The sequence below is a fragment of the Mixophyes fleayi genome, chromosome 3 (genome assembly GCF_038048845.1).
Source record: "Mixophyes fleayi isolate aMixFle1 chromosome 3, aMixFle1.hap1, whole genome shotgun sequence".
Classification (NCBI taxonomy): Eukaryota; Metazoa; Chordata; class Amphibia; order Anura; family Limnodynastidae; genus Mixophyes; species Mixophyes fleayi.
The window spans coordinates 117,084,489-117,109,552 of NC_134404.1; the positions used below are offsets into that span (position 1 = coordinate 117,084,489).

At 46.5% G+C, this 25,064-nt stretch overlaps 2 protein-coding genes and 1 pseudogene across 2 annotated transcripts in view; 2 read left to right on the forward strand and 1 right to left on the reverse strand.

The window, feature by feature from the left end:
• Positions 1-25,064, forward strand: part of LOC142143933 (uncharacterized) — a 454,648-nt gene that overhangs the window by 316,771 nt on the left and 112,813 nt on the right. The gene's annotated exons all lie outside the window — the stretch shown is intronic.
• Positions 6,366-13,165, forward strand: LOC142143926 (uncharacterized). Its single transcript, XM_075202208.1, has 2 exons — positions 6,366-8,197; positions 11,543-13,165. Exons 1-2 carry the CDS (start codon positions 7,630-7,632, stop codon positions 12,133-12,135), a joined length of 1,161 nt encoding a protein of 386 aa, XP_075058309.1. The 5' UTR covers positions 6,366-7,629; the 3' UTR covers positions 12,136-13,165.
• On the reverse strand, positions 13,327-17,781 carry LOC142143173 (uncharacterized; annotated as a pseudogene).

Genomic DNA, 25,064 nt, shown 5'->3' on the forward strand with positions numbered 1-25,064 from the left:
GGGGAAGACTAAATCATTGGCCCTCATAATAAGCATTAGAGAAGATTTACGTGCTATTCGGGCACGATGGCCTACAATTGGGATTTGTTGGTCCAACATTGTCCCTCGTTTATACTGGAGGTTTCCCATTCGCCCCTCTACGCTTACTAGATTATTAAGAAAAATTAATAGTGTTACGGGGAAACTGGTTAGAGAATTGGGGGGGGTAGAAATTTTCCACCCATCCATTAAGGCGGATAATACACACCTGTTCCGGCCGGACGGTGTTCATTTGAATAAAGAGGGGATGGGGTTTTTCATCAGGGAGATCTATGAGCAATTAGGTTCGTGGTTTTGTGCTCGTGGTGGCGGGCTGGGAACCCGTTGAAGGGTACCAGCTATGGTAGGAGAGCAGTGCAGTCAATGACTAGTCACAACGGTGGTTAGGATATTTGGCCGCACGTCACTGCCCCTTTCAAGTAACATTACTCTTGATCCTTCTGAGTGGAGGATCCCTTGGCGTGCTTTGCGTGGCCGTCAATGTTGAGTTCAGAGGGGAGCAGTCATGCTGACGCCTGTTTAACACCGGCCAATGTTAAGGGAGTATTCCTTGGTTTAGTTTGAATGCCATTTGGGCATTGCAGTATTTGGTTAGATGATTAGTTGTTTAGTTGACTGCAGTTTGCTCTCGCCACCACCAGGTGACTTTCATTTAATTGGTTTATGATTAATAAAAACTGCGACCTTTTGCCAAAGTAGCTATACGTGTCTGTGTCTTTATTTCATTAGATTAAGTAACACTTTTAATGTACAAAGGTTGGTAAGGTGCGTGAAGGAAAAGGACATTAGCCATATGCGTTTTATGTTAAGTGAAGCCATTTTAGCTGAGGGCACTTAAAATGCATGGATTATGTTTTTCAGGTCCTTACCCATTAGGGGTTAAAGTTGTTTTAGTCCCAGCCAATAGAATCCATGGGGAGTGGTTTCAGTCACCTCATTAGAAACTCCCATGGGCTTCTAGACCTTTCCTTCCTGTGATTTCACTGATGCCTCCCTCCCGCCCAGCTAGTTATTGTTTGATTTAACAATCTTTTTTACAGAGGAGGCGCAGTTGGTGGGAGAGCAGTGCAGTCAATGACTAGTCACAACGGTGGTTAGGATATTTGGCCGCACGTCACTGCCCCTTTCAAGTAACATTACTCTTGATCCTTCTGAGTGGAGGATCCCTTGGCGTGCTTTGCGTGGCCGTCAATGTTGAGTTCAGAGGGGAGCAGTCATGCTGACGCCTGTTTAACACCGGCCAATGTTAAGGGAGTATTCCTTGGTTTAGTTTGAATGCCATTTGGGCATTGCAGTATTTGGTTAGATGATTAGTTGTTTAGTTGACTGCAGTTTGCTCTCGCCACCACCAGGTGACTTTCATTTAATTGGTTTATGATTAATAAAAACTGCGACCTTTTGCCAAAGTAGCTATACGTGTCTGTGTCTTTATTTCATTAGATTAAGTAACACTTTTAATGTACAAAGGTTGGTAAGGTGCGTGAAGGAAAAGGACATTAGCCATATGCGTTTTATACAAATGTTTATGGTAGATGTCTTTCTTAACATTAATGAATTAATTTAACACAGGGAACCGCAGTTGGGGGCAGACTATTCTGTAGCAGGTGAAATGGGTGTCGGATGGTTTGTTAAAATGTGAGTTAGTTAAATACACTAAATTTTAGTTTCCAGCCATCACCTCTTGATTTACAATGGGCAAATTGAAGTTTCGGCGGCACAAATGCAGCTCTGGAACCGCAGTGGTTTTTGCAGCTGCAGTCTCAGTTAATGTTATAGGTTTGCAGGGCAGAATGGTCACAGTTATAGAGGAATTGACATCTGCACACAACGGGGAGGCGTTTGGTGGAGTCAGGGCGTTCAGTTCCTGGCGCGTTACAGAGTAGGTACACCGATGCACCTCATTTTGCAGAGCAGCGCATGAACGAGATTTGAAATGATTGTAATGAGGTGTGTCCCTTGCCAGGTGCGGCCTTTCCCACTCTGCAAAAGAATTTTAATTTTACACCAGCTCAGAACTGGGAGTACTCAGCCGTCCGCACTAGTATTCGGAACTTAAACTAGCCCCCTAGTTGGAGCAAGAGATACATCAGTAAACCAGCGTACTTCTGTGTGCACCTGAGTTTGTCTTGGACATGACTGTACGAGAACACCCTTACTGTATATTGCCTACGTGTGCTCGCCCATTCCCCACCCTGTTCACTCCCCTAAATCGGTGGCTGTAGTAAGTGTCTTTGCACTCAGAGGTGACTTGGACGTGGCTGCGTTCTATTGCGTACCGTCCGGGTCTGGGCAAGCGCAGGGTATTTTCTGCTGACGATAGCACCCATTTGCGGGATACGTTCCTTAATGACTCAAACCTAAGGTGTGCATTGAATGAGGCACCTGATTGGACCTGAATCACAGCTATCAATTTAGATGCTTCATTTTTATCCACATTACTGACCATAGGAGATGGAATAGCTTGGACAACTGCATTCCTCTGTACTGAAAACAGTCTTCCTTCCCAAGCTTCCCTTCCAGAACCCAAGTCCCCTGGAATCTGCCATAATCCACAGACTAGACTAGCTTTAGAGAGTCGCAGACATATGCTCACATTGAAACAGTGTAATAGTCACAAACAGTCTGGGGTATCTGCAGTATGCATGACCAGTATCCTTGAAGAAGAGGGGCAAGTGCAGCATTTGGAGGGGGGATTTGAAATGTAAATGGTGTCGTAAAATGATCACAGGGGAAAACACATGATATTCATTTTTCCTATTTTGCCATCTCTTTTTGCCTATTAAAAGTATTTACCACTTTGAGATTTTTACACATTTTACTTTCTAACATCATAGAATCATAATGGATTTATCCCAGAATCCCTACCACTGATAAAAACATAACAGTCCACAATGCTAAATCAAAATAGCTAAACATTTTTCTTAAGTAATTACAAATATAAAACAGACAACGATTGCTTGAGTATTTTGCCCAAGTAAACCCTGCTGTAATTAGTTGTCTTCAGAGGTCACATAAGTAATTGGATCCCACCTGTGTACAATTAGTGTTTCACGTAATCTGAAAATAAACACACGTGTCTGTGAGAGGTCTTAAAGTTGGTCAAAGCTTCATCATGAAGTTCAAAGGAAATTCAAATAGAACATGTTAATGATCAGCACTGGTCAGAAGAAGGTTATAATGATATTTCCAAACTGTTTACCATCCCCCAGAGCACTATCACATCCATCATAAAGAAATTAAGATAATGTGGCACAGCTGTGAATTTGTCTAGAACAAAACTGAATATCCCTCCGAGAAGGGCACTTGTCAGGGTACCCACCAAGAGGAGCCTGGCAGCTCTGTCAGTTTAGATTTCCATTGCAGAGTTGATAGAAACTATCCATTGGACAACAGTAGCCTGCCTACATGAAATCTTGCCTAGAATTTGTCTGAAAGCATGGGGAAGATCTTTATACCAAGTGGAGAAAGATTATCTGTCCTGATGAGACCAAGATTGAACGTTTGGCTTCAATGCTAGGCAGAAATCTAACGCAGCACGTGATTCCAAAAGAACGATCCCTACATTGAATCATGCTGGTGGTATAATGTTATGGGATTTTTCCTCTGCATCAAGGACTGGAAAACTTGATAAAATCGAGGGCAAAATGAGTGGACTAAGATGTAGCCAAATCTTGCAGGAAAACCTGCTGCAGTCAACAGCCGGTCAGTGAGCCGAAGCGTACAGCAAATGCCACATTGGAGTGGCTTAAATACCGAGCAAATCATTGATCCAGAGTAGCCCGGTCAAAGCTAAGTCACATTCCCAATCTGTGGAATGGTTTGAAAATTCCCCACCAAGGGTCCTCTTGTAACTGAAAATGACAAAGCAGAATTGTCGAAAATTGCAGTTTCTTGGTGTGCAAAGCAGGTAGAAGATTGCCCAAATATACTCACGGCTTTAATTCCTGCTAAATGAGTTTCTACCAAGTATAAAAATAAGGGTGTGAATATATATGCAACCAGTCTTTTTTTTTTGCAATTATTTAAACTAAAGCTTTAGAGATGTATTTTATATTTGTCAAATGTATTTAGATTGGTGTTAAGAATTACCATATAAATTCATTTTGATTACATAATATAAGAGAAGAAAATAAAATAAAATGGGAAGAGAGGGGGAGGGGGTGAACACTTTTATATAACACTGTATATAACAGACACACATGGATGGTATATATGGGTCCTGATTAGTATAATTTACAAATAGCATTATAAAATAAATATACAATTTTCACTCTGCATCTTTTGAACAATGTTTCATGATTTGGGGGGATTTCGATCATCTGTAATAACTCCCCAATGAAGAGCAATAAAACGAGTTTGAAATGTTCTTGTTCCACCTCAACTCTCATAGCGCATCGATTTCTGGCCGCAGGAAACGTATAAATGATGTGACAGTAAAAGCTACTTAAATAGAGAAGGTTGGTTCTCCCAGGTTTTGTAAGTTACTCAGTATTGTTTAATCGGAAACATATGAAAAAGGGTCGACGCTTGATGTTCCCCTTTGGAAAGTAGCATAGGTGAAAGAAAACACCTCTTCTCTGGTCAACCACATTATTAAGTACAGTCCATCATTAAACAGCGATCTACATTACAATGAATGCACTGGCTAAACATACACTAGGAGGTCTTGATGAAGTTTGATTTCACATGATTGCCCTTTTGTGCATATAATTTACATATAAAACTGTTCTCTCTGTACTGTTAGCCATTATGCAATGTGATATTTTGTTATTATAATTATAACCGGGCTTGTTCATCAAAGGGTTTTTAGCTGACAGGAGTTGAACCCAGTGCGGTTTTCTGCTGCTGCAGCCCATGCATTTCCAGGTTCTACGCACTGTGCAGTCAGACATGCCCCTCTGCCTACCACCGCTATAACACATTGGTTATTTCAGTTACTGACGCCTCCCTGTGAGCTTGAACCATTGCGCACCGTTCTCTGTAAACTCCAGAGGGGATCAGCACTTTCTGAGATGATCAAACCACCCGGTCTGGCATCAACAATCATTCCACGATCAAATTCACTTGGATCACTTTTCTTCCCCATTTTGGTGTTTGGTCTGAACAACAACTGAACCTTTTCAGCCTGTCTGCATGCTTTTATGATTGTGTTGCTTCCACATGATTGGCTGATTAGATATTTGCATTAACGAGCAGGTACACAGGTGCTTCTTGGCCTTTTGGCTAAGAGTAGGTGTACATGCCTGTCACGAACATCACTCACCTGAGTCTGCGCGATGCAAATGTGACTCAGGGTCAACCACAAAGACAACCACCTGGTCTGTCTAAAATTATTAAATACTTCCCTATCTATGCCACACACTAGCTTTGCGATACTAATTACCACCACCAAGGTTGTTTCGGATAAGAGCTGACACTCTTATTTAGGAAGCCTTCGGTTCTCCCTAGCATTAATCCAACACAATTTACTTTAATCAGAGTTCACTTAAAACCACAAGGTTTGCACAGTTTCAATTAGGTAGCGTCTGGACCAAACTGTCACGTGAATTCATAAAAACACAGAGACTAGAACTTATTAAGTGTAATTTAATATGGAAGATACATCCACAATGCTTAAGATAAAAAGATAATAAAATGACATACAAATATATTGCAATTGTTTCTTATAAAATAAAAAGGATAAAACACAGAATTGATACCTCACTTAGAATCAAGTTTGTGGTGCCGGGAGGAGCAGAACAAATGGGACTTCTCCAATTAAATGACTCCCTCAGAAGAACCAGTAGTTACATTTCCAGTAGAGTTTTAAAACCCAGCTACAGGACCCCCCCCCCCCCAGCCCCCTTTCCTGTGAGGTTAGAACCAACAGGAGGGAAGAATGCAAATTAGGGTCTTATGACTTTGCTGTTTGAATACCTTTAAGTCAAGTTTTCTTTACACCGTCCTAACTTTGCAACAGTATGGTTTACAAACATGATTTTACCTTCACACACCAGGTCCTAAGTTTCCCTTCATCTGCATACCACACATGCCTCTGGTATGTATGATATTGGAGAAAATGATATGATATTTTCCTGTGACCTTATTCAGCTTGAATCTGTCATTAACATACAACCCAGTCTCCGCAGTCGGCATATCTGGGGCCTCCCAAACAGGTGTGATATTTCATTGTCTAGCAAGAGATTTCTTCAAAGGCCTTCACATTTGCGTCCTGCCATACATGGTATAAGGTGCTACCCTTATCTACCAACCCCCCTCTGGGTAGTTTATCATCCACAAAACCCCTTGATCTAACAGCTTCTAAGAGAACCATGTCACACTAGAGAAGTGTGTCCCTCAGACTAAACGCAGTTAAAATCATGCGGGTGAGTGACTTACCAAAGAACCTATTAGCTGTGGATTCCTGTAAGTTTCAGCCAATGAGTGCAGGAAGGGGTTGGGACTTATACACAGTTATAAGTCAGTGTGCAGAGGCTTCTGCCCTTCCTGCTTCCGGATTTCGAGCTGTGGAGTCAGGCTGAGTATAGCTAGTGCCTTTTGGTAGTTGGTTTATCTATTTTTCTGCATTTGTCCTTTCCCATCTTTTCCTGTGTCTCTCCCCTCTTATCTGTGCCTGTTTCTCTGTTCTCCCTTCGTTTCCCCTGCATCTTTTGCTTCTCTCCCTCTCCCTCCCTTCCTCCCCGCATCCACCTCTCCCCCCCCCTCCCCCCCTCCTCCTCTCCTTCCCTCCGCTGTCTCATTCCGTTACCTGTGTGGTTCTGTACTGCGGGTCTCCGTAGCTTCGTTCCAGGTATTACCTCAGCAGCAATCATGCCCAGACCTAGCCGTGGTGCGCAGCGCGCCTGCTAGTTATGGGGAGGCGGGGCCCACCAGGTCTCTTCCTTCCTCTCCTCTTCATCGTGCAGCGGGGGAGCGGGTTCCCTGTCTCAGCGGCGTGCCCGCTAGGGGAACCCACAGTGTATTCTCTCCTTCTGTGTCCCGTGTCAAGGGGGCAGTTTATGGTCGGCGGTCGCGGGGGGCAGTGGCGGCGGCCATCTTGTTTTATCCTCTGTGGCGGTTAGTGTCTCGGCGGGCGTTAATTAGGCAGCCATTATGGTGTGCCCTAAGGGGGGTCAGGGGGTTCCTCTATCATTCCCCTGCTTGTTTCCCTGTCTCCTATCCCTCTCCCAGCGGGTGGCAGCATTTTCAGGGGGTGGGAGTCAGCCCGGTCCCCCCTTCTGGGTGCCCTACCTCTGGGGAGCTGGGTGCTCCTTCTCCTGATAGGGGGCTAGGCCCCGTTTTTTTGGGATCCTTCTTTCCCCGGTATTCCCCCTTTGCAGGTCCTACGGGGCGGGCTGTTTTGGGGGCTGGGGAATCCAGGGTTCCTCCTCCTTCAGACTTCTTTGTCCCGGATAGCAGGGTCTCGGGCTCCGTTTTGGGTCTTGCGGGCCTGGGAGCGGTTTCCGTTCCCCCAGTAAGGGGTGGGGGGGCATTAGGTACTTCTTATCTGGGGGCTAGCTCTTCCTTTATGGTTATCCAGGGGGTAAGGGCTCCTTTATCCTGTGCTCGGGGGGCAAAATAGTGTCCGGCCCGGGGTCTCCCCTAGGCCTGATGCTTCATCTGGGCTCCCCTCGGGCCGTGGGACTTACCCCCCCCCCGTGGGCGGGGAGGGGTTTGGGTCCTCTGCTGTGGGCATCCCCTCCCCCTTACCCTTCTCCTACCTGCAGCTACACACACTATTACCCGGTGCTAATGGGGCAAATCGGTGATAATGGGAGGCTTCCTCTGGTAATTAGGTTTCATCAGAATACAGGCCTCCCCCTAGAGGGTTTCTCGGGGGCTAGTCTGGGGCATTCAGGTATCAACGCACAGGGAGCGTTGGTAGTTCCTCAGGCAGGGTTTCAACAAACTTTGCCGGATTTTCATGTACCTCTTGTTTCAGAGTCGCAGGTGCTGGTTGGAGGCGTGTCGGTTCAGCCAGGACAACTAGGAGGTGGCAGGCCGAGCTCTGAGGAAGTCGCGGGTGTCGCGACGGAGAGTCGGAGGCTATCGGCAGCGGGGGCTGCGGGATTTTTGACGGGACCTGAGGCACAGCAGACAGGCGCAATGGATGTGTCATCGGTACCAGGACCTTCCGGGGCGGCAGGAGCCGGTCAGCCAGTCGTGACGGGCGCAGGCGGTGAGTTGGCAGCTTTTGATTTGGCACACGAAATTACACATAGCCCTCCTATGTCTTCCACTACGAGGGCTCCCCCTCTTCATCGGGGGAGGGTCCTCGGAAGTTTATTAAGATTCTTAACACACATTTTAGTAGATCTAGATCTAAAGGGCATAGACGAGGAGCAGCAGTCAATCTGTCAGCAGTTAGAGCCCCTATGGTACAATGTGAGAACACCGCCTTCTTAGCGGGTATACGCCCTTGCATTAGAGACAGGATACGGAAAGGCTGGTTCGTATACATGTTTCAGATCTCAAAAGCGAGTAAGACGGAGTTAGAAGCGGCCTGCGGAAGAGGGGGCATAGGGGAAGACGCCTATAAAACCTTCCCTAACTGGCTGTCGGGTTACTGTTCCTTCGCGGCATGCTACATTGATACGAGACCACAGGCCACCGAAGACTAAGGGATTCGGGCAGATACAAGCACATCTGCTCCTACTGCCGCAGTGCGCATTCAGCCAGAGAGTGTCCGAGGAGTGCCCCCGGCCTCTCCAGAAACCGCGGCAACGATAACAGTGGTCCTTTAAGCCCAGTCCCCTATATGTAACAATGTACTAGAACAATGGCTTAGACTATATCCTAATACAGACCAGGCTTACTTTTTAAGAGAAGTTTTTCGTCATGGGTTTAGGCTTCCTATTAGCTCATCTGCCTACGTATTCCCCGATATCCTTGACGAAAAAATTCGGGGGGAGATAAGCCTGGGCCGCATGATTGGCCTCTTTGACTCCCCTCCCCTGTCGGATTTAGTTATATACCCTGTAGGTTTAGTCCCTAAAAAAAAAAAAAAAAAAAAAAGTGCCAGGTAAATTTAGATTAATCCAACACATGTCGCATCCCGCAGGCAATTCCGTCAACGATGCCATAGACCAGGTCATAAGTTTTGTTGTATACCAGTCATTCGAGGAGGCTTTGATGCTCATTCAGAGATTTGGGCCAGGAGCACTTATGGCCAAATTAGATATCGAGTTGGCTTTCAGGTTGCTTCCCCTGCACCCGGAAACATTCCGTTACATGGGTTTTAAGATCAAAGGCAAATATTATATCGACAGATGCCTTCCCATGGGATGTTCCTTGTCATGTGCCTACTTTGAGTCCTTTAGTTCATTTCTTCACTGGGTGATTCAGGTGGGCACAGGGCACGAGGGCATCGCACATTATCTAGATGACTTTCTGTTCGTAGGCCCGGCTAGCTCTTCAGTATGCTCGGATACGCTGTATTCAGCGCAGGCTCTGTTCTTTGTTATAGGGGTACCGGTAGCTAGGGATAAGACTGTAGGCCCAACATCTTGCTTGTCGTTCCTGGGGATAGAAATAGACTCGGTGTCTGGCTGTTGTCGCTTGCCGGCTGACAAAATATCAAAATGGAGGGTTTGATATCCAGCACTCTGGCCTCTACTTCTCGTACACTTAGGCAGGTTCAAGCTTTGCTAGGATCATTTAATTTCGCTTGTAGGGTCATACCCATGGGTAGGATTTTGTGCAGGAAATTACAGCTGGCCACAGCTGGTAAAAACAGATCCCACGCATTAATAAATCTGAGTGACGAGATAAGGGAGGACTTAGCAATAGGGGTAACTTTCCTTCAAAAATTTAATGGTTCCAGGATCTGGCCTTCACCTCCCATTTCCACATTAGAGCTAGAACTATTCATCGATGCCGCAGGCACTAAGGGATTCGGTGCTTTCTTCCAAGGTCAGTGTGTGCAGCATCGTGGCCACAATCATGGATTGACGGTGGGCTTACAAAGAATCTACTGGTTCTGGAGCTGTTTCCCATAATTGTAGCGTTGGAGTTGTGGGCTCTCAGCTGGCTGGGCGTAATGTTTCCTTTGGTGTGATAGTTTGGTTGTGGTACAGGCAATTGACCGTCAGAGCGCTTTCTCTAAGCCAGCAGTTATTTTGCTGCGCGTTCTGGTGCTTCGTTGCTTGGACTTCAACATAAATTTTCGGGCCAAACATGTACCTGGTATAGACAACTGTATTGCTGATTCTCTGTCCCGTTTTGAGTGGGAGCGCTTTAGATCTTTAGCTCCCAGTGCTGACCCCGCGGGTACATCTTGTCCATTTTATGTTTATCAGATGGTCGGTCCGGTTTAAGATTCTTAGCAGAGGCCTCTCTAGCACCAAGTACGTGGAAGGCTTATCGGGCAGCCTGGTAACGATGGGAGTTTTTTTCGGTTATCCGGTCCCGATCGTTTCTCGGGGGATTCTAACGTTATGATAGACTGCATGTGGGGGTGTTACCAGGAGGGCCTTAGTAGAACATCTATGACAGCTATGCTGGCAGGTATTTCGTTCATGGCCAAGTTACAAAGTGTACCTGATCCCACTAAATCATTTCTAATAAGTAAGGCGTTAAAAGGCTGGTCTAGGCTCCACCCCACCCCCAAGGATAGGAGTAAGCCCATAGATCCTATTTTATTGTCCTGTATGATTTTTACTTTACCAGATATTACATCGGACCATTTCGAAGCTTCCCTGTTTGCGGCTGCATTCTCCTTAGCTTTTCATGGCGCCATGCGAGTTAGTGAGTTAGTTGCACAATCCAAAAGCAGGACAGATGCTTCATTATTAGGTAAACAGGTGGTTTTGTCGGACGACGGCATTCAAGTGAAAATTAGGCGATCAAAAACAGATCAGGCAGGGATTGGTCATTGGTTCACGCTTAGTAAAATACAGGATCATAGTATATGTCCTGTTAAAATTTGTAAATATTTCTCCAGCATTAGGCCACATGGATCACAGGTTTGGCTAGTGCATGAAGATCTCTCCCCCCTCACCAAATTTCAATTTCATGCGGTTATGTGCAATACTTTAAACGCTCTTGGTTTGAATTCATCAGAATTCGGGACGCATTCATTTCGGATAGGGGCGGCCACAGCGGCCGCAGCAAGTGGGGCTTCAGTAACTTCCATACAACAGCTAGGAAGATGGAAGTCTGGCTGTATAAATCGTATATTCGTCCTGATGTCTAACATGTGTTTTTTTCTCCTCTAAGCTAGTGAACCCAGTGCGCTAGGCTGCTCGCCGCTATTTGCGGGGGCGTTGAAGGGCTTTTTCCTTATAGGTTTTCACCTTCACCTGGGTTGCTGCTTTTCCTTTCGTTCTGATAGGTTTAAGGTTGGAATTAATGTTTTGTCCCAGCATTCACCTCACTCCCTACCTTCTAGTTTCAAATAGGTTTATTTTATAGTTGTGGAATTTAACTTCAGTTCATGGCAAATATGTTAATAATGTTTCTTCTCCGCTTAGTTAGTTTTTCGTGCTTTATTGCTTATCCTCCTCCTTTTATTATCTCGTTTTAGGATCCAATTCCTCTATTATTTCCGTTTGGGTGTTGGGTCACTCCTACATTTTTTGGGCTAGCAGACATCCGTTATCTCGTAATTGTCATTGGTTAGCGGATAACGTTCACATTAGATGGATAGGTAAACGTGGTTTGAAATGGGATAATTTGCTCCCTCTTCTTTCAGAGGAAATTTTATCATGTGGTGTGCCGGACGTTTTAGTGGTCCACGCTGGTGGCAACGATGTGGGGCAAATTAAGACCCTGGAGTTTATCATCAGAATTCGGGAGGACACGTATGCTATGTCAAACAGATGGCCTAATATTAAATTATGTTGGTCCTGTATTGTTCCTCGTAGGCATTGGAGATCTGGTATGCCCGCCATTAACATCGGGGCGGCGGTATGTAAAATAAACCAGGTGGCCAGTAAAATTTTTTGTTCTGTGGGTGGTTCTGTTATAAAGCACCCTTTGTTGATAGTAGAGTCCCCCTTTTTATATAGATTTGACGGTGTTCATTTGTCAGATGAGGGTGTTCGTTTGTTTATTGACCAGCTTTTTTGGCGTTTAAGGGGTGTTGTTAGGTCTGTAGTTGGCGGGCCGCATGTATAATTTCATGCGGCGTGGTAGGAGAACAGTGCAGTCTGTAACTGTGCATATGGTGCTTGGTTGATCTTGTCATAGGTCACTACCCCCCTGCGGTTATGGTGTCATACCATGGTTGGTCCGTTTTGTTAGTAGGACCTTTGGGCCAGTTTTGTATGGTTTATACTGGCGGAGTTAATAGGGGGCGTAGTCTTGCCGTTGGACTTGATTTTAGCACCGGCCAATAGATAAGGTATGATCCTGGGTTGGTGGTAATATGGTCTGACCTTTCCACCTTATTGGTTTTGCGTTCCTGACTGCCCTGCTCTCGTCCGCCTTACAGTCCTATTAGTTTAAAAATAAATAAATACCGTCATTCATTCCAACTTTAATTTTGTGTCCGTGTCTTTATTTGGTTTGGAATAAAGGTTTATCCCAGGTGTGTTATTTGGGAAAACTTCCCTGCTATGCATTTTAGAGAAGTGTGTCCCTCAGACTAAACGCAGTTAAAATCATGCGGGTGAGTGACTTACCAAAGAACCTATTAGCTGTGGATTCCTGTAAGTTTCAGCCAATGAGTGCAGGAAGGGGTTGGGACTTATACACAGTTATAAGTCAGTGTGCAGAGGCTTCTGCCCTTCCTGCTTCCGGATTCCGCCCGCCCTCCCTACAATTGGTTACATAACTTTGAATGTAGTTGTTGAGAGTAGGAGAACAGTGCAGTCTGTAACTGTGCATATGGTGCTTGGTTGATCTTGTCATAGGTCACTACCCCCCTGCGGTTATGGTGTCATACCATGGTTGGTCCGTTTTGTTAGTAGGACCTTTGGGCCAGTTTTGTATGGTTTATACTGGCGGAGTTAATAGGGGGCGTAGTCTTGCCGTTGGACTTGATCTTAGCACCGGCCAATAGATAAGGTATGATCCTGGGTTGGTGGTAATATGGTCTGACCTTTCCACCTTATTGGTTTTGCGTTCCTGACTGCCCTGCTCTCGTCCGCCTTACAGTCCTATTAGTTTAAAAATAAATAAATACCGTCATTCATTCCAACTTTAATTTTGTGTCCGTGTCTTTATTTGGTTTGGAATAAAGGTTTATCCCAGGTGTGTTATTTGGGAAAACTTCCCTGCTATGCATTTTATCTCTAGGAAGTAATTCACAAACATATAGTGCAGATTTACGCCTAAAAATTAGCTTGCACATGACACCTCCCCGTTCTAGAGGGTGGCAGGGAAATTGTTACCTACAGGACGATTTCCCTGCTCACCTGACACAAGGCTTTCATTCTGACGTGATAATCCATCTGCATTACCATGGTGGCTCCCTTTTCGGTGCTGAACAGTGAAAGTGTATTGCTGGAGGGTCAGACTCCACCGGAGCAACTTCCCATTGTCTCCAGCCACTCTGTGCAACCAGCTGAGAGGGTTGTGATCTGTGATTACCGTAAAGTCCCGTCCAAACAGGTAGGACTGCAACTTTTGCAAGGTCCACACTATAGCTAAACACTCCTTTTCCACAACTGCGTAGGCCACCTCTCTGGGAAGCAGCTTCCGACTAAGGTACAGGATGGGGTGCTCTTCCCCTTGTTGATTCACTTGGCTGAGTACAGCTCCCAGCCCATAGTTGGAGGCATCCGTTTGCACTGTAAACCTCCGGTCAAAATCAGGAGCTTGCAATACTGGGGATTGGGTAAGTGCAGACTTCAATGCGGTGAATGCTTCTTCACAGTCTGGGGTCCAAGTCACCACTTGGGGCAACTTCTTTTTTGTAAGGTCAGTAAGGGGCTTAGCTAAGGAGCTATATTGGGGTACGAATTTTCGGTAATATCCAGCGGTCCCCAAAAAGGACATAACCTGTTTCTTGGTCTTAGGAGTGGGCCATGCAGCAATAGCATCTACCTTAGTTGGCTCGGGACGCAGGGTACCTCCTCCTACTCGGTGCCCCAAGTACTGCACCTCATTCATACCAATCTGACATTTCTCAGGTTTTATGGTTAAACCCGCCCCCACTATTTTAGCTAGCACACTGCTCAAGTGGATCAAATGTTCTTCCCAGGTCTGACTAAACACAGCAATGTCATCTAGGTAGGCTACAGCATGCCTCTCTTGGCCCTCTAGCAGGCTATCAACGAGTCGCTGGAAGGAGGCAGGGGCATTTTTCATCCCAAAGGGCATGACCAGGAACTCATACAGACCAAACGGGGTGATAAATGCGGACCGCTCCTGAGCCTCAGGCGTCAGAGGGATCTGCCAATAACCCCTACTCAGATCCATAATGGTTATATAGCGAGCATGGGCTAACCGTTCTAGCAATTCATTTATCCTGGGCATGGGATAGGCATCAAACACAGTAGCCTCATTTAACCTCCTATAATCCACACAGAACCGGGTTCCACCACATTTTTTGGGGATCAGCACTACTGGTGCAGCCCAGGAGCTGTGGGACTTCCTAATTACCCCTAGCTCCAACATTTCTTCAATCTCCCTTTTCATATCTGTCTGCACTTCCAGGGAAACTCGATAAGCTGTCTGTCTGAGGGGAGGCTGATCGCCTGTGTTTACATGATGAACAACTAGATGTGTTTGCCCTGGCTTCCCTGTAAAATGATTCTGATAGGGCCTCAATGTCACAAACAGCTGATCTAGCTGTACTTCTGTCAAACTCTCACTACACTGGGTGTTCTCCAATGATCTCCCACTCTTGGCAGAGGCCACTAAGTCTAACAAGGGGTCTGGCTCCTGGTCCTCTTCAGGTAAGCTACATACAGCTAATACAGAGACCCCCCTTTCGTGGTAGGCCTTTATCATGTTCACATGATATACCCTGTGCCTCTTCCGACCCTCATCCCTGGCTACCACATAATTGACATCATTGATGCGTTGAACTATCAAGAAGGGGCCCTCCCACGAGGCCTGTAACTTATTCTGCCACATAGGAACCAATACCAGAACTTTCTGACCCACTTCAAAGATACGCTCCCTAGCACTGCGGTCATACCATTGCTTCTGCTTAGTCTGGGCAGCCTTCAGATTACTATGCACCATCCCCATTAGGGATTGCATCCTCTCCCTGAACTGCACCACATAGTGGACCACAGAGGTTTCGGGGGTGAATAATTTCCCTTCCCAATCCTCTTTGATCAGATCTAAGGGACCACGCACCCTGCGCCCATACAGGAGTTCAAAGGGGGAGAAGCCAGTGGATTCCTGCGGCACCTCCCTGTACGCAAACAGGAGGTGCGGCAGAAACCTCTCCCAGTCTCTCCCCTGGGACTCCACAAAGGTTCTTAGCATCTGTTTGAGAGTACCATTAAAACACTCACACAGGCCGTTAGTCTGTGGGTGGTAGGGGCTGGCTATGAGGTGTTCCACGTGCATCTTTTTGCAAAGGCTTTGCATTAAATTAGACATAAACTGTGTGCCCTGATCAGTTAACATTTCCTTGGGGAATCCTACCCTGGAGAAAATGGTTATGAGGGCATCGGCCACCTTGTCAGCCCGTATTGAGGAGAGGGCCACCGCTTCGGGGTACCGTGTGGCATAGTCCACCACAGTTAGAATAAATTGTTTTCCAGAGCTGCTGGGAATGGCAAGGGGTCCTATAATGTCCACAGCTACCCGCTCAAAGGGTTCTGCTATTATTGGCAGGGGCACTAGAGGGGCGTGTCCCACATCACCAGGCTTCCCCACCATCTGACAGGCATGACAAGATCGACAATAATTGGCAATATCTTTGCCCGTTTCTGGCCAGTAAAACTTTTGCTTTAAGCGAGACTTAGTTTTCTTTATGCCTAAATGCCCTGCCAGCGGGACCTCATGAGCTACTCTGAGTAACCCTTCCCGATACATAAGGGGTACCACTAGCCGTTTCTCAATCACCCCCGCCTCAGGTAAATCTCTGGCTACACTTTCCTTATACAACCTTCCCTGTTCCCAAAACACTCTTTCTTTATCAGACTCAGTGGGAGGACTGCCTGCTAGGCACCTCAGTGTTTCCAGTGTAGTGTCAGTCTGCTGTGCTTGTTGAAAAGCCTGGCTTCTCACTTGCTGCTCAGTGTCTGGTGACAAAGGTAAGGCGTCTGTAACTGCATGTGCTGGAGGGAGGGGGGTTAGAGGGGGAGTTTCTGGGTCAGAGGGACTTTCTACCTCTCTCTCAGGAGTTAATTGTGAGGACCTATCCTTCTCTGCTTGCCTGCGTGTGACCACTGACACTGAGGAAATAGTTACATCCCCTACCTCCTTGGATACAGACAGTTTACCTAGATTGGATACAATTGAGCAATCATTTTCCGTCTCACATCCTAGTTTTCAGATTTCAGATACAACTGAACAAACATTTTCCCTGTCACATCCTGATACCTGGGAAAAAACATGGTTAAGGTCAGAGTCCACAACATCACTACTAGCAACATAACGAGATAACATCCTGCCTAAATCAGTTCAAAGCAAAACATTGGTAGGAATATTGTCCGATACCCCGACTTCCCTTAGACCTCTTCCAGCACCCCAGTCCAGATAGACCCAGGCCATAGGCACAGCAGGGTGTATTCCTCCCACCCCTTGCACAACAATAGTTTTCCCTGGAATTATATCCGATGACCCCACCAACTCTGAACGCACCAGGGTAACATCAGCACCCGTGTCTCTTAACCCCACAGTTACCTTGTCACCGACAGTGACCGTTTGCAGATTGTCATTCCGGCTCACTTGGGATCCCGCAACACACAGGACAGCTGGAGCAGACCGGGGAGGAGGTGGTTCCACAGTGGAGGCTGTAGATGTCTTTCGGTCTGGACAGGCGGCACTGAGGTGCCCTGTCCTGTTGCAAATAAAACAACGGCGGGTGTCTCCCTGAACAGGCTTGGCCTCCACCCTCCCAAAAGATGAAGAAACAACAGCAGGTGAAGGTGCTCCTCCGGGCCGCTCCCCTTTACAGGCAGACTGTCCTGGCACAAAAGTTCCTCTTTTAGCTGCAGGGGCCCGGGTGACAGTGTACTTGTCAGCCAGTCTAGCTGCTTCCGCAGATGATGCAGGGTCCCGATCCACTACCCATTTCTTTACATCAGCTGGGCACAAAGTCAGAAACTGCTCCTGGATCATCAAATCTTGCAGAGCATCAAAGGTGGTGATCTGTAGCCCTCCAACCCACTGTTTGAAGGAAGCACACAGCTGGGCCACAAGTCCTGAATATGTGTCAGAGGCACTGCGTTTTAAATCTCTGAATTTCTGCCTATGCGCCTCTGGGGTGATGTTAAAACGTTGCAACAGGGCACTTTTGATTGCCTCATAATTTCCGTCCATCTCAGGTGGAAGATCTGCAAAGGCCTCTAATGCTTTACCTCGCAAACCAGGGGTTAGATATTGTGCCCACTGATCTTTGGCCAGTCCATACTGTCGGCAAGTCTTTTCAAATCCACGCAAAAAAGTATCCAAATCCCCATCTTTTTCCAATACAGGGAAATTCTCAGGTCGGGGTCTGCTAATACCAGCCTCTCTGGCTTCTGGCTGGCGTTTGAGCTTGGCAAGCTCCAGCTCATATCTCCTCTCTGCCTCTTGCTCGGCAGATTCTCTTTCTGCCTGTCGCTCTGCTTGGCGCTCCGCTGCCTCCATAGCAGCACGCCTCTCCTGACGGTCAGCAGCTTCCTTCTCCTGGAACTGCTGTATGAGTTGCATTTTAGTTGTAATGTCCGCTGGGCCCAAATATTTTAGGGCAGTTTGCAAATAAACGTCCATAGCAGTGTCCACACATGAACCATTAGAATCATCCGAAATTGACAGTCCCTGGTTTTGAGGAATACCCACAGTCAGGTCCACTTCTGAGTTCTGGCTATGCTCTTCCTCGGACACAGCTGTGAGTTGCTGATCCCTCTGCACAAGAGCTTCAATCAATTGCTCCTTGCTTTTGCCACTGGTGGGAATTCCTCCATCCTCACAGTCTGAAATCAGCGCCTCCTTTGTCAAGCGTTTATATGCAGCCGCCATCTCCTCCGCTTAATGCCAAATAAAAAAAAGATAAGAAAAAAAAGAGAAGGGGAGGGAAAGAAACAATTGCTGTATGTCTTATAATGTTTTAAGCATTGAGTTCAGTCTCTGGTGAATTAGTCTGTATTTCCTCTCTCAGGGATCACACACCCTAATTCAATTAAGTTTTTAAAAAATTAAAAATATATCCCACAAGCTTGCCACGAATTTGTCACGAACAGCACTCACCTGAGTCTGCGTGACGCTTATGTGACACAGGGTCAACCTCAAAGACAACCACCTGGTCTGTCTAAAATGATTAAATACTTCCCTATCTATGCCACACACTAGCTTTGCGATACTTATTACCACCACCAAGGTTTGTTCGGATAAGAGCTGACACTCTTATTTAGGAAGCCTTCGGTTCTCCCTAGCATTAATCCAACACAATTTACTTTAATCAGAGTTCACTTAAAACCACAAGGTTTGCACAGTTTCAATTAGGTAGCGTCTGGACCAAACTGTCACGTGAATTCATAAGAACACAGAGACTAGAACTTATTAAGTGTAATTTAATATGGAAGATACATCCACAATGCTTAAGATAAAAAGATAATAAAATGACATACACATATATTGCAATTGTTTCTTATAAAATAAAAAGGAAAAAACACAGAATTGATACCTCACTTAGAATCAAGTTTGTGGTGCCGGGAGGAGCAGAACAAATGGGACTTCTCCAATTAAATGACTCCCTTAGAAGAACCAGGAGTTACATTTTCAGTACAGTTTTAAAACCCAGCTACAGGACCCCCCCCCCCCCAGCACCCCTTTCCTGTGAGGTTAGAACCAACAGGAGGGAAGAATGCAAATTAGGGTCTTATGACTTTGCTGTTTGAATACCTTTAAGTCAAGTTTTCTTTACACCGTCCTAACTTTGCAACAGTATGGTTTACAAACATGATTTTACCTTCACACACCAGGTCCTAAGTTTCCCTTCATCTGCATACCACACATGCCTCTGGTATGTATGATATTGGAGAAAATGATATGATATTTTCCTGTGATCTTATTCAGCTTGAATCTGTCATTAACATACAACCCAGTCTCTGTAGTCGGCATGTCTGGGGCCTCCCAAACAGGTGTGATATTTCATAAACTTCATACCACAGATTCCTTCTTCCGCGCACAACCTCTCCTCATGTACAATCATACCTCTTACCACTAGTAAATAAAGACACCGACAACTTCAGCTATGGCTTAAAAAAGGTCACAGTTTATTAAATGTATAAACCTGGTGGGGCGAGAGCACTTGCTTTCAGCTAACTAAATAAAAGCTAAACCAAACAGTGTACGGCCCCCCGGCCTACCACTGATACCGGGACCTAGTCCCTTACGATTGGCCGGTGCTAAATCTGGCGTAATAGTGACCACATCACTTCAGGGCTCACGAATGAATTGCCGTACAATGCAGAACACAGGGTTCCCGTACCGGGTAACCACGAACCAAGATGCTTCGAAGTATGTGGTGGCATTACCCAATCAGCGATAGCACCGTACGCCCGAGTTGCCAACTGCAAGGGCTCTCCTGCTTAACCTTACTTACTCTGTGACTACCAAACCTTATAATATAACAAAGAAAAAACAAACAACAGGGTGGGTGGGAGGGGATTTCTGCGACGGAAGAGACCCAGCATCCTCTGCGTGAGAATATATGGGCACACAAACCTAAACACTCCCACAGGATTCTATTGGCTGGAGGTGACCAACAACTTAACCCTCAATGGGTAAGTGCTATGCCTCTGAACATGTGGATAAGTTTAAGGACGTTTGGCTTAATGTGCCTCACTTCTCATAAACTTCATACCACAGATTCCTTCTTCCGCACACAACCTCTCCTCATGTACAATCATACCTCTTACCACTAGTAAATAAAGACACCGACAACTTCAGCTATGGCTTAAAAAAGGTCACAGTTTATTAAATGTATAAACCTGGTGGGGCGAGAGCACTTGCTTTCAGCTAACTAAATAAAAGCTAAACCAAACAGTGTACGGCCCCCCGGCCTACCACTGATACCGGGACCTAGTCCCTTACGATTGGCCGGTGCTAAATCTGGCGTAATAGTGACCACATCACTTCAGGGCTCACGAATGAATTGCCGTACAATGCAGAACACAGGGTTCCCGTACCGGGTAACCACGAACCAAGATGCTTCAAAGTATGTGGTGGCATTACCCAATCAGCGATAGCACCGTACGCCCGAGTTGCCAACTGCAAGGGCTCTCCTGCCAAGCTGACGACCTTAAAGGTCAGACAGCCCGCCACCAAGTGACCTAATGACCTCAACCAAAGACAACCCAATCTGCTCTATGAACAAATCATTCCCTACAACCGACAAATGTACCCCGTCTTGCCTATATAAATGAACTTTTGTAGCTGTGATCAAAGGATGAGGAATAACCACCCCTCCCAGGGACTGCAACGTCTTTCTCGCCATTCTATTGGCTTTGGAAAGCAGTGTTTTCATAATGGCCATCGATATGGGGGACCTCCACCTAAGCCTAGGTATAATATTAGACCAGCATATGCGCACTTGCGGCCAGTAAGCCTGAATAGCGCGCAAATCTTCTCTTATTGCTATAAAAAGATCAAGGGACTTCCCTTTACCCAAATCGTTACCCCCTAGATGCAACACTAAAACGTCTGGTCTTCCTTCACTACACTCCAATTTCTTCAATAAAGGAATAAGAGCACTCCACTGCATACCCCTATAACCAAACCATTTAATTTGAAACGAATCAGGTATTACTGAACCTCTTACCTCCCTATCGTGCCTGGATGCCCAGTACACATAGGAATGACCTACCAACCATATCTGTCCCTCTCGATCCGATGGACCTGTAAATAAAATCCGCATTAAAACCAGATCGCACACCACGATCCTCCTGATCCATCAACCTCAGTTTACAACTCCTTTACCTGCCACCTTTACCACTCCTCTGATAAAACCTCTTTCCAACCACTTACCATTCCAATATCAGCTCCATATCAACCGTAACCACATATCATATATAAAAACATTCTTTCAACAAACCTTCAAATAATATTATAAGCCTACAATAACAGTAAAGTGATATGGGGTTTAAACGTTGACCCAGGTGGAGGTAAACACCCAACCATTCATGGAGGCGCACCACTAATCAGGCCTTGATCCAGAAAGGATGAGAAAAATCCCTCCACGCCCCCGCTAAAAGCGACGAGCAGAGGAGCCCTGGGCTAACGTACAACGAAGGGGGCTGCTAGCCTAGCTCAGGTCTAACATATTTCTTATAAACATCAGACTTCCATCTACCTATAGACTTAATTGCAGATATAGACGCTCCTCTCCCAGCCGCTGCAGTAGCTGCCCCAATCCTAAAGGAGTGGGTACCGTACAACTCTGGGTTCAAACCAACATGCTTCAGCGTAGCTTTAAGTACTGCATTGAACTGAAACTTGGTCAATGGAGCCCCATCCGCATGTATCAACCATGGCTCAGATCCACTGCGTCGGACCCCCTCCAATCTGGAGCATAACATAAACGCACAGATACTCTGGTCCTCATGAGCTTTGATCGACATCCAATACCCTTTGCTCATTTGATCCGTCTTTGATCTGAGAATCTTACAAGAGAGGACATTATGTGCAAGTAAAACATGCCTGGCCATTAGCGCATTGCCGATAACATGTTTAGAGGGGGAAACCAATTCGCTGACTCTGAACGCGCCAAAAAAGGCAAGTGAAAATGCAGTACTAAACAACAGGGTTTCATAATCTGACTTTGTAACACTAGCCAGCGCAACTATCAACTGCCTCAATAGACTCGTCTCTATGGGCCTGCGATGATCCTCGACTGATGGCTGCTCCCTCGCCCAACCTCTCATGGCCCTTGATATAAGAAAACCCTTTGTTACGTCATTAAACCCATATAAACGGGCCATAAAGGAGATGCCCGCTAACATGGAGGACATAGCCGCCTTAGATAAACCCTCCTTGAAACGCTCCCAAATAAAAGCGTCTATATCCTCTTTCTGACCTCCATCTTGTCGACCCTTTGATTCCAGAAATCTACACCACTGCTGCCAGGCTGCCTGATACACTCTCCTGGTAGAAGGGGCCAACGATCTTACAGCTAGATCTTGCAAGCCTGTTCGACAATCTGCCAGATAGATGGGGGACACGGGGAGCCAGTAAGCTTAGCTTGAGGAGCCAAAATTCTAAACCTTGTCCATTGAAAGCGCGATAAGGCATCTGCTATGTTATTGTTTACGCCTGGAACATGCCTAGCGCTAAAAGTGATGTCCTTGTCCAGGCAACGCAGCACCAAATGTCTTAGTAAGGCTATAGCGGGAGGAGATGAAGAACTCTGCTTATTGATGCACTGCACCACCCCCAGGTTATCACACCAGAAAACGACTTGTTGACCTACCAGCCTATCGGCCCACAATTCTACCGCAACCACAATGGGAAAAAGTTCCAAAACCAGCAGGTTTTGAACTAACCCTCTAAGCCGCCATAGATCGGGCCACAATGCAGCACACCACTCCCCGTCAAAGTAGGCTCCGAATCCTGTCGAGCCCGCTGCATCAGTGTACAGGTTCAGCTGCTCGTTAGAAGCGATGGGACTAGGCCAAATACGAACCCCGTTAAATTTAACGAGAAATGACAACCAAATGCGCAAATCCTGCCTAATTTCCTGCGACAGTGTCACCCAAGCATGAGGACGAGTGAACCCAATGATTGCCATTTGCAGCTTCCTGCAGAAAACCTTCCCCATGGGTATTATTCTGCACGCAAAGTTAAGAGACCCTAAGAGAGACTGTATGCTCCGCAACTTCAGGGACCTAGAACGCATGGCCATTTGAATTAAAGTCGCCAGCTTGTTAACTTTTTCCAATGGCAACCGACAACATCCTTTAACTGTGTCAATCTCTATGCCTAGAAACGACAGGCAGGTAATAGGTCCCTCAGTCTTGCCCTGAGCTACTGGAACCCCTAAAATTGAAAACAGATACTGCGCATCGCGCAATACGTTGGAGCAGACTGGGGAATTGGCTGGCCCCATGAAAAGGAAGTCGTCCAGGTAGTGAGCAATACCCGGATGACCAGATCCTGCTTGCACACACCAGTGAAGGAAGGAACTGAACTTTTCAAAATAAGCGCAGGAAATAGAACACCCCATTGGGAGGCATAAGTCTACGTATATACCGTCTGGAAGCCTAAAGCCCATATAATGGAACGACTCTGGATGCAGGGGTAACAACCTAAAAGCCGATTCTATGTCTAGCTTTGCTAACAACGCCCCTTCCCCAAATGATCTAACCAACTCCAATGCTTCCTCAAACGACTGGTACAACACTGAACTATCCTCCGGGTCAATAGCGTCATTAACTGAACTTCCTTGGGGGTGCGACAGGTGTTGTATCAATCGATACCTCCCCGCTTGTTTCTTTGGGACTACGCCTACCGGTGATAACACTAAATCTGCCAAAGGAGATACTTCAAACGGCCCTGCCATGCGACCTAAAGACACTTCCTTTTGAACCTTCTCTAACAAAATCTCGGGAAAAGTATAGGCAGACTTCAAATTCTTGGCAGCCTGGGCGCACACAGCACCCTTGATGGGTAAGCTAAAACCATAACTAAATCCTCTAAATAAAAATTCTGCTAACTGTTGGTCAGGGTGAAGGCGCAACCATCTAGCCAAAGCTTGCACCTTCACTGGTGAACGTGCTTTACTGCTTAGCACCTGACGCCTGCCCTCCTCTGCCTGCCCCTTCTCTACTTCTTGTGCAATCCCGAGCCGGGTGAGTCCCTCTGCATAGGGTGCAAATGTGCTTGTATTTGCAAGCGACTCCCCTTGTACATGTACCGCTATTGAAAGCGAAGCATTTATTGCGAGCGGGAAAGGAGGCCCCCTGCCTCCCCGGCCCTGGAAACCTGGGCACGGCGTTACTTCTCAACTCTGAAACTGAACGTCTAACCATATCCATCCATGTTTCAACATCCTTGGTACCAAACGGGATGTCCCTCTTACCACTCAACCTTTCTCTGAACACCTGATCATACTCTCTCCAGATAAATGGGGCATCTGACTCGTACATCACTGTTATCATATGCAGATAACGCAGAATATCACGCATGGCATCCGGTCTGGTTTCCAGATATACCGCGGCAAATGAGCAGAAACCTGAAATCCACTTGGTAAACGTTTTGTATGTCTCCTCACCCATACCTCCTTTACTTGCTGCCTTTTCTAACTCTTTTTTCGCACGCCCCGTGATTGAAAAAATGTCTACATAAAAACCTTTGTTTATTCGGTCTCTTATGCATGGCCTAATACCGGTAGTAAGCCCTGTGTTAGCGCAACGCACTTTGTCACTGCCATCACCTCCTTCTTCATAAGCAGGTACTGCGTCTCCTGAATTCCTAACCCCTTTTGCCCCGCCAAAATGCTGTTGCAACACTTTCATGAGCTTGCGCGGCCCAGCCTCTGTGTCAGATTCGTTGCTACCCGAGGATGACATGGGAGGACTACATGAATGAGCTACCGGAGAAAAACAATTTAAGTACTCACCGCTGCTTGCTGCTTCCTGCCCGGACGCAGGCGAGGCCTCCCTGGTTCCGTGCGACGTTGAAGTACCGCCCTGTGGACCCGACTCGACCCGACCATCAGCGGAAACACACTCGCCTCCTGGCATACCCTGTAATACTGAATGACAAGACATATCAACAGCGGGACTGCTCCCTTGTAAATTCACCCCCGCGCCCACCGCCCCACTGTTAGTACTGGGAACTTGGCCCGGGAATGGTACTAAGTTGAAACCAGGCGGCATAGGGAATTGGCTGGACGGCGCCTGTGATTGACAGGCAGAAGTCTGCATCATTTGAAGGTGGGCACTATGTACGGTAGCGGATATCGTGCCAGCATAGGGGGTAGGCAAAGACATGGG